The sequence below is a fragment of the Magnolia sinica genome, chromosome 12 (genome assembly GCF_029962835.1).
Source record: "Magnolia sinica isolate HGM2019 chromosome 12, MsV1, whole genome shotgun sequence".
Taxonomy (NCBI): domain Eukaryota; kingdom Viridiplantae; phylum Streptophyta; class Magnoliopsida; order Magnoliales; family Magnoliaceae; genus Magnolia; species Magnolia sinica.
The window spans coordinates 31,657,928-31,667,788 of NC_080584.1; the positions used below are offsets into that span (position 1 = coordinate 31,657,928).

The following is a 9,861-nucleotide window of genomic DNA, read 5'->3' on the forward strand; positions in this document are numbered from 1 at the left end:
GTTGAAACCTTTCAACTTGCAAGAACTTGACTCAACTGGGCTGAGTTGACTCGATCGAATTTCATCAATGGCAGAAAAGAAGTTAACTCAGTCATTACTTTTTCTGTTTATGCAGCCAAACATGGCCGGATTTGCTTGGTGAAGAGTGCTTTTGCATCTGCATACATCGCCAGTGCAATCACAATCATAAATTCAACTCCTGGTAATCATATGCAAACAGGAGTATCGATATTGGTTGCCACACTTGTGCTCTCGACGATTTGGGCGGGAATTTCTATATGGAGGCAGAGAGACGAGGATGTAGAACCAGCCATGGAGGATGCAAATAATCAGGTTTAATATTTCAGAAACAGGCAATTAGATTTGATTTTGTTTTTGTTTAATTTCGTGGATAGATTTTGATTTTTGAAACAGGCAATCAGGTTTAATATTTCAGAAACAGGCAATTAGATTTGTTAGCAAAGCCTATTATTTATGTTTTTGTTTTCATTCATGGCCTAACATGATTATAAAAGGCGGATGAACGGCATGGATATAGAATAGATACTTGAGGGTGGGCCCACGTTAACAGCCTCAGGCTTGGGTGAGGCCGGGGTCTCACAATGGAAGCGGATTGCGTCCTACCCCCACCGATAATCCGTCTGGGCAGCGACCTGTGGGATCCACATTGATATAAGGGTTTTATGCACGCCGTCCATCAATATTTACAGATCATTTTAGTATATTAACCAAAAAATTAGGTGGAACCAATGTTTAAGTGGACCACAAAGTGAGGGTTGAACGCTTACCATTAAAAACGTCTTGGAAGCTGCAGAAGTTTCGGATTAAACTGATATATATATATATATATATATTCACTTCAAACATGTATACATGACCTTATGAATAGGTTGTATGGTAAAAAAAAATCACCGTGGCCCTTAGAAAGGTTTCAACGGTGGATTCATTATCAATGCTGCTTCCTTTGGTGTGGTCCACTGGAACTGTATACATGCTTCATTTTTAGGATCATGCTGTAAAATGATCTGAAAAAAAGGGATAAATGGCGTGGATAAAGTATTTAAATCACTGTGGGCAACCGTACATTCGTCTGTGGACACAAATACCAGTTGCTCACCTCCAGTGCATACTCCGGTTTTCCCATCACTTTTTCCAGTGATGGATTAGGTCACCTTAATAACCGATAAGCTGCATGACCCACGCATCCCTACAAGCGAATCAAAGTGTAAATCCTTACATTATCATGTGTATCATGCACACCGGAACTCAAGTGTATTGGTTATTTCCGTGTCTGAACGTCGGAATGGTCAGGATGGAAAATGGGCGACAAGGGGGCCAGCGAAAGAATGTCTAAAAAATTCTTTCTCGTGCATGCCATTTCCTATGATTTTTGGCAGAAGATATCAATATTCAGAATCATGGGTGGATCGACTTCTATGGGCCACATCACAAGAGAAAGAGATGAGACATGGACATTTGTCTGTGTGGGGCCCACCATGGAACCGATGGGTCATCCAACCCATTCACTGTTTGCCGCCCAACTGGATGGGGGGACAATAAAAAATCTGGCCCTTTCAGGAATCAGATGGGGCCCAACAGTGCAGTCTATGGGCCCCTAACCTGTCCATTGTTTGGAGCCCATGTGGATGCAGAGACAACCCAAAAATCAGGCCGTTCTAGGAATCAGATGTGTTACACCACGTGATTTTGTGGTTTTTTATATGATTTTCCACCGTTCCAGACGGTGTAACCCGCCCGAGACCCTGATTTATGAGCTTGCCATTTTCTTGAAGGGGTGAGCACTGGACGGCTGTGATGGTGGGCCCTACAGTGGGACGACTCTATGGGACAGATAATCCTCCTAGATCTCTCGACCTGCATAAAGTCCCCCCCAAAGGGGTTACTCCTGCATGCATGCATGCATGCATAGTCCATCTAGGGCCACTGCACGTGGCAACATATACCCACCTAATGGACGACTTGGATCTAGCAGCGGTATGAGCACATAGGCCCATCCGTCGGCAGGCAGTCAGAATACCCAATGCAAGCTTATGGGATTAGCAACCTCTACTTTTCAACAAGGAGATCTACAAGAAAATATGGCTTTAGCCCCATTTCAAAACTGTGGCTAAAAATGCTAAAAACTGAGGCTAAAGCCTTTAGCCTCAGTTATTCAAACCGAGGTTGAGACCCCGTGGCTAAAGGCTTTATCCTCAGTTTTAGCAACCGAGGCTAAAATGACTTTTATAGCCTCAGTTCTTCAAGTGAAGCTAAAAGAACCTTTTTAGCTTCAGTTTTCTCAAAATGAGGCTAAATCAAAATTTTAGCCTCCATTGTTTCCAAGTAAGACTAAATCCAAATTTAACCTCAATTGCCTCCAACCAAAGCTAATACTATTTTTAACATCGGCTCTCAACATTCAAGGCTAAAGCCTTTAGCTACTGGTGTTCTAGTCTCTGTTTAGATAACCAAGGCAAAACCGAGACTAAAGATGAATTTAGCCTCTTTTGCCATCAACCGAGGCTAAATTCGGTTTTTGACCTTGTTTCTCTATTCAACCAAAGCTAACAATATCATAATCAACAAATGATTGAACCTGTGCATATTTCACCCATTTAACATTCATTAAGACAACAATCAGCACAATATCAACAAAACAATTAATGGTCTATTTAAAGTTTTCAAAACAAACTACAAATGTCTTCCTTTCCTAGCTTTCCACATGAACTGTTTCGGTAAGGTCCCCTTCTGGACCGATCAGATGTCTTCCTTTCCTAGCCACATCTTCTGGCAGATGTCTACAACACCAACCTCACTGGCCAGGATCACGTGTCCACTATCTGTGATGTAAAGGCGACCAGGGCGCAATCCATTTTGGTCCACTGTCGCTCTAAGATACCGGCCATCAGTAACTGCATTTATACAATAAATATAGGTTCAAAATGCTCATGTCACATGCAGAATCATTAAAGCATGAAGCATTTCCAGCACAAACTTTACATGATACAAGTGCACGTCCATCCCATGGCTCCATAAGAGCTGAAAAATATTCGTACAAGGCCTTTCTATCACAATTTAAGAGATCTGTCAAGGTTGCAACTTACAAATTGAAGGCCACTAAAAACATGATAGAAGTCCTTTGAAGTTGTAATGTCAATGAACCCTGTCCTTGGAACTGCACTCCATTTGCTACGACATCTATCCAATGCAGCACTAGTAAAAGCAAGAGTGTACTCTAGCACACTTCCTGTTTTGTTGCATCAAACATCATAGACTACCTCTAATCATATCATTTAAAACAAAAAATCAAACTAGCTGCAAAAAAATAAATAAATAAATAAATAAAATAATAATTTAAAAGGAAAAGGAGTTACCTTTGGAGACTCATGAACTTCAGGAACATTGTATGAATCGGGCATTATGTCGGACAGCCATAAACCAGGGAAAGTCGCCTGACAGAAATCGTTAAAAATGCATCAATTTCATACTAAAAATCAAGAAACAGAAGCACGCAAGCTTTTTTAGCACAGCCAGCAACAGCAGAAGCCGGGTGCACTCTTCCGGTGGTGATCTGACTGTTCATCCAGTATATATATGCAAGAGGGGTGAAGTGCTTACCCGGCACTGTGGAAACAATTTGCAGATCTGTTTTATTACCACCGACTGTTTGTGAAGACGTTCAGAGGTAATGTGCATCTGCAACCCATGCAGTATCATGAGCAGTGGCACCATTGTGAATAGTATAGGCTTATAAGAAAAATAGAATCCTGGAAGAAATTAGTACTGACAGGAGATATAGCAGCACATATAATGTACATAGGTCTGGAAGTATGCATAGTGCACACTATTCTAATATTATAGCAGTAGAAAATCCCATCTTTAAACTCTAGTTTGCTAAAGTTCCAATGTTGTTACAGGGTATGAATACCCCATAAAGAATCCTGGAGAGGCATTGGACAGATTTGATTATTGTGACATTGAGATAACTGTCACAACTCACATGCATTTAAGAGATGTTTAAGAGATACATCATAACTGTCACAACTCACATGCATTTAGGCATGCCACTCATCATCCGCTATGGGATTTTGTTTCCCCCTTTCTGATCCAGATGAAATAAAATTAAGAAAACAATGCGTGTAACCAAACAAGATAGGAACAACAAAGGACCTTTTCGAGATACTCCTGCAGCTTCTTTATCCGGCCTATGTAGTCCTGACCTTCAACACACAGGGTGACAGACTTGGCATCTGAGCCCGGGCCATCAAATTGAAGAGGCCCAGGGTTTCTGTACATGTCATCCATCAAAAACTTCATTGCATTTTCTCTCAGTAACCTGGAACCAAAAGCCCAAATGGTGGATTACATGCAGAAACCCCGTTCAACACCTACCTTATTTCTATAAAAAAGTGAGTAATCAAGCAAAAAGGTGCATTTTATTCATAGAAGACAATAGGAAAACAACTTGCTAGTTCCATGTACCTCTTATAATCTTTCAGCAAAGAGGTCTCTTGGGTTACCGAAATCATGGTATCTAGGGCAGGAAACATATGTCAGCGTGGTGAATACAGAGGGCGTGCTCCATGGTGTGTATAACATCCAATCCATCTTGTAGGGTCACTCCATCATCAAAACAGATACCATGATTTCAGGAAAACAACTTGCAAGAAGACAATAGGAAAACAACTTGAGAAAGACTTAAGCAAGAAACTGCAAGAACAGTTTACGGAAATGAAATGGGTAGTTGAGAAGCTGAATTTAGAATTTAGAATTTTAAAAAATAATAATAATGAAATTGATGTTCAGATCACATGCACAATGGGCCCCACCAATGAACGGCACAATGTCTCACAGATGGCCCATGTTAGCACGTGCGTTGCATAGTGGCAAAACCATGAAAAGAAAAACAAACCTTGACATGCAGATTTAGTCAGAGAGTCTGTTTCTAATGTCGCAGATGAAAATTCAGGCGATGATCTATACTCACTCATCTACGTAATTTAGAAGAAAGAAAAGAAAAATGAAATCATCGCATCTTAAGCTAAACTTGCTTATCTACCCCTCCAATCAATGCACATGCTTATTGATCTCGGCATTGAATAGCCGCATATTCAATCACATCTATCAGATGATCCTAACCATTGGATCAAGGGGGCGAGGCCCAACGTATAATTCACACATAGAAGCATTCATTATTCATCAAAAAGCCTTAATGCGTTTGAATAAAAATCTTAAGAACTAACCCAAATTGGGGCATTTACAGAGGGGCCATCCCACCCTATGTGGGCCACATGTTTTACTTTGGTGGGTAAACCAATCTGCATCTCAGGTTCTTTAATATTTGAATCTGTGATAAAATCGAAGAGAATTAGTCCCTACTTATAAAATACATTATTTATAATAATAAAAAAAAACAGTTATTTATGAAATACGGCAACCATTACATATACGAATTGGTGGGCCATGATTAGTGCAAATCACATACCAAATATTTGTGAAATATATCTCAGGCCTTTCACCTTGGTTGTCATTTGGGGTGCAAGGACGGCCTATTTGGCAAGCAATGCATCAATGGAATTCTTTCGTCGATGAACCTGAATCGCTGGACATAAAAAATCAAACAGAAAATTGGAACGGAGTAAAAAAAGAAGTCTAACATGATGTTTGTAAAAAAAAATAATATATGAGTTAGTAATAATATCAATGAGTTAATTTCCTACTGTGTTATTAACTATTTCTTGATAATATTTATCTTACAGATTGCTTAATTGTTGCTCTCAATTAATTTTTTAGAAACTGCTACTTAACGAAGCAACAACTTAGAAAATGATACATCTGCCTGTATTGGCACCAATAGTTGCACAAACCTTGTAACTAGGTGTTGCTCCCACTTTGAATTATGCTTTGGGACAGGGCTTCTTGTCAGCAATTGAAGGCATTAAAACTTTTCATACTTCACTTTTTTTTCCTAAAGGATCAATACTAAGCAATGATTTTTAAGTATATGAAAAGAAGTAATGACTGTTTGAAGAGGCAACTACTCAAATATGACCTATCATGTGTGTTATTGCTTCCTGCCTAGCAGTTTGCCTAACAACTGCTCCTCCATCACCCTAATTGTTTATTTTCCCTTTGAGGCATGCATGTGAAGTTAGGCTCTGGGTCAATACCTGGTGAGACTTTATTGGCATGTGGGTGTTATCAAAGCGAGCATAGCCTGTCCAATGAGCCCAGTAAAAAGAGGAAGGTTGGTAACTGATCGGGAGTTGATCCTAAATTTTTTCTCAATCTGCCATTCAAAATTGCAAGGGGAAATGCTAAGATGATGATGACATTACAAGAGTGATGGCTAATGGGTTGCTATTGGTAGCACTTCGCCAATAATCAACTTCAAGTAGGTGTAGCTACAAACCTCGTTCTTTATTTTTCCTTCATAATAAAAGTTTCTAATTTGCCTTCAAGTGAACAATAATCTTCTCTTTTTCTACTTTCTAATTCCCTTTTATAGGAGATAATTTCCAGATCTATAATATTGATATGTATCCATTGAATTTGTGAATTTTAAGGCAGGCAACTTACTGCAAACATTAAAAAAATTTGGGGCCCTTTTTTTTTCCCCATTTTTAAAAAAACTAGCCTCATGCACTTGTTTGAGGGAAATATTGGGGAAATTTTTAAAAAAAAAAAAATTTTGGGGTTGTTTTTCCCCCCCTTTTTTATTTTTTTTGTTTTAATAAATTTTTTAAAAATTTCCAATTTTTAAAAAAGGGGGAAAAAATTTGACAGTAATAGGCAAGATCACAGACCGGTTTTTTAAAATTTTCCCCCCCCCCCCCCACAAAATTTTTTTTTTGGGGGGTTTTTTTTTTCCCCCCCAAAAAAAAAAAAAAAAGGGGGGCCCCACAATAAAACCTTTTTTCCCCCAAAAGTCACATGATGGGACCTTTTGAAAAATTTAAAAAAATTAAATTTAAAAAAAAAAAAAAACCCCCCCCCCTTTTTTTCCCCTCAATTTGAGTCGCAAATTGGTAGGAAATACCCCATTTGGGGAATTAAAAAATTTTTTAAAAATTTTTTCCCCAAGGGAAAAAAAGGGGGAAAAAAACTTTCCACTTTAAAATTTTTTGGGGGTTTTTTTTGGGGGTGTTTTCCCCTTTTTGGGGGGAAAACCCCCCCCCAAAAATTTTTTTTTGGGTTTTTTTTTTTTTAATTTTTTTCCCCAAAAAAAAAAATAAAAAAAAAAAAAAAAAAAAAATTTTTTTTCCTCTTCTTCCCCTTTTTTCCCCTTTTTTTTGGTTAAAATTTTAAAAGGGGGGCCATTTTTTTATAAAGCTTAAAGATTGCAATGCTTGAATTGTTTGCTCAATACTGTTATGACTACCATATGTGAATGTTATTACCTTGGAGTGTGATTGGGACTACGACGAGGTCCAGGCATTCGGTAATAGATTTCGTTAGTGTGGCCGGATTGGTTCCACCACCAAGGACACGTTCGATGAATCCGAGTCGTACGGTGATTATCGACAGTGGTTAGGCCACAAGGAGTGCGTAGGCGCTCCATGTCAATTAACTTAGTGTGCGCTCGTACCAATCGGACTTGTCAAGTAACACGATTGGCCTAATGATTGTTTACCATATATGGACGCAATTGCTTGAATCTAAGGTACCCCTTACCAATGCAAAACCCATTTAACCTTGGTACCACGATCCGCTAAGATTCATGAGCCGATCATGGTGGTGTATGGGACACCATGGTCGAGTTGTCGGCCTACACTGGGGTGACGAGCCTTCCCGTAGTGACCAGTGAGCAACCCAAACTCATGAGCTGAATATGGTAGTGTATGAGACACTGTATTCGAGCTGTCGGCCTATGATTAGGTAACGAGCCTCTCGTAGTGACCTCCAGTATACACTAAGACTACGCTAAGGTGACAAGCCTTTCCGTAGTAACCTTGAGTATAAATTAAGCCTACGCTGAGGTGACGAGCCTCTCCGTAGCGACCTGGAACTGCCTATCGTATGTGATTAACTAGGATTGACGACCCTAAATGGATCATTGTTTGGGTCAATGATATAAAGGGAGGTACCTTAGCTTCCCAAACCTGCTGTATGAATAAGTCTAATTAAGAACTTGGCTAATCACGCACATGCACCGCATTGCATGTGCCTTTGGCGTTGGAGTTGAGCATAGCGGGATTGTTGCATGCGCGACCGTGAGATGATGTCGCAGAGGGAGTGTAGGCGAGGGCATACATCATTATCAAATCTCATTCTTGCATTAACAAGAGTACTTAGGACATAATTGTTGTACTGCCTTATTATTATTGCTTGATTGAATTGATAACATGTTAACCTTTGCCTTATAACTCCACTAAGTTGATCACTCACTCTCACTCTGGGACGGTGTTTTAAAACACCAACCAGACTCTATTGTAGTTTCAAATGATGGCGAGGCTTACGAGATGGAGCCTGCCTTCTATGATGACGAGGAGTTCTCCTACCTGCAACTCTCTGGCGGGTCTATGTAGACCTGGAGTTGCGTCACCGAGGCTACAGGGATATGGATTAGATGACATTACACTTTATCATTTTGTATATTTTGGAACTATACATGTAATTATTCAGCCTAGTGACATGATCATACTCTGGGGTACATATCCACTTATACACTTTATATATCTATCATAGTCTTCCGCTTGCTTAATTTAATCGCCTCTGGAGTATGATATGTTGATTTAGTATAATCCCATTCATGTTCAAATGCACTAACCCGGACAACATTTAATCATCATTATCTATGTTGCATAAGTAATGCGACGGATCTCGGGAGTTGGGCCTTTGCTCGACACTCGAAATTCGGGGCGTTACATCACATGACCCAAGGGATATGATCTCAAGGTTAAACCTTAGCACTCGTTTTCTTTAGTTTTGGAATTTGATTGCATCGACAAGGAGATCCTTTAGTTAACTTAAAATCTGGATATGCTTCCATGTCTTTCACAATCTACTAACATTTAGACTGTGTTTGACATATCAGTTATCGCTATAAGTTTTGTTGGCTGGGGATACGGAAACAATATTGATATCGCCAATAATATCACCGATAGCCGAAAACGTGGGGAAACATTGGGGAAACATGAGGAACAGTGGAATTTTTTAGTGAAACTTTAGGAGATGCTACAATACATATATTTGCATATTTAGGAATCAAAAAATTGCAAAACAAATGCATACATAATAAGTTTCCATTTAATAGGTGCCTAAAAGCATGTGTTGCCACAAGAAATTAGTCCATTCATCCCATTATCCATCTAACCATTCATCCAACTATCCAACCTTCCATCCAAACATCCATCGATATTTTCATAATAGCAACAACACAATATTTCGCCAAGAAATCATTGACGACTAGAAACGAAACAAAACGAAAGATTGTGGTCTCAATATCGCCTATGTTGCGATAACAATAATATCATGATAATATCGATGTTATTGTCAACAAATTGAACACTGCATACAACCACATTCAAAAAAAAAAAAATGAAATGGAAAATTTTTTTAATAGACAAATTTTTGGCAATATTGATACATCGATGATAGTATCAAAATATGGCAAATACACTGGCAATACAAGCGACACCTGGAATTTACACAGTCGAACATATTGCCGATAAATTGGTGATATCGATGCATCGACAATCAGTGATTTAAATAGCTATGCTACGTAGCGTGCAGCTTACACTACGTAGCATAGTTTAGCCTTAACGCTATGTAGCTCATGAAAATAGCTTAAGTCATGTGTAGCCTACGCTACATGATAATTTATGTATGCCGCACGTAACATAGACTACACGACACGCT

At 39.1% G+C, this 9,861-nt stretch overlaps 1 protein-coding gene across 9 annotated transcripts; it reads right to left on the reverse strand.

The window, feature by feature from the left end:
• Window positions 1-2,587: 2,587 nt before the first annotated feature.
• LOC131221191 (uncharacterized) lies at window positions 2,588-6,500 on the reverse strand. 9 transcript variants are annotated; one of them, XR_009159095.1, is made up of 8 exons: window positions 5,486-5,684; window positions 5,244-5,347; window positions 4,483-4,660; window positions 4,171-4,336; window positions 3,619-3,696; window positions 3,375-3,452; window positions 3,105-3,280; window positions 2,588-2,912 (listed from the first exon to the last, which is right to left on the reverse strand). XR_009159095.1 is itself a non-coding variant. In XM_058216358.1 (8 exons), the coding sequence occupies exons 3-8, from the start codon at window positions 4,548-4,550 to the stop codon at window positions 2,826-2,828; spliced, it is 516 nt and encodes a 171-aa protein (XP_058072341.1). In that variant the 5' UTR covers window positions 4,551-4,660; window positions 5,244-5,347; window positions 5,486-5,696; the 3' UTR covers window positions 2,588-2,825. The 9 variants fall into 9 exon arrangements, 7 of the variants coding, with proteins under 7 accessions (XP_058072341.1, XP_058072343.1, XP_058072342.1 ...); XR_009159094.1 differs by having other exon boundaries at window positions 3,105-3,247; window positions 5,486-5,675; XM_058216358.1 differs by lacking the exon at window positions 3,105-3,280 and adding an exon at window positions 3,001-3,039 and having other exon boundaries at window positions 5,486-5,696.
• Between the last annotated feature and the right edge of the window lie 3,361 nt (window positions 6,501-9,861).

What these genes read in the sequence shown, in the direction of transcription:
- LOC131221191 (XM_058216360.1), bottom strand. Translation starts at nt 4,550, where the DNA reads ATGTTTCCTGCCCTAGATACCATGATTTCGGTAACCCAAGAGACCTCT. An exon ending in TGCAGGAGTATCTCGAAAAG is followed by an intron (nt 3,697 to 4,170) that starts GTCCTTTGTTGT and finishes CATGGGTTGCAG; the next exon opens with ATGCACATTACCTCTGAACG. An exon ending in AATTGTTTCCACAGTGCCGG is followed by an intron (nt 3,453 to 3,618) that starts GTAAGCACTTCA and finishes GATTTCTGTCAG; the next exon opens with GCGACTTTCCCTGGTTTATG.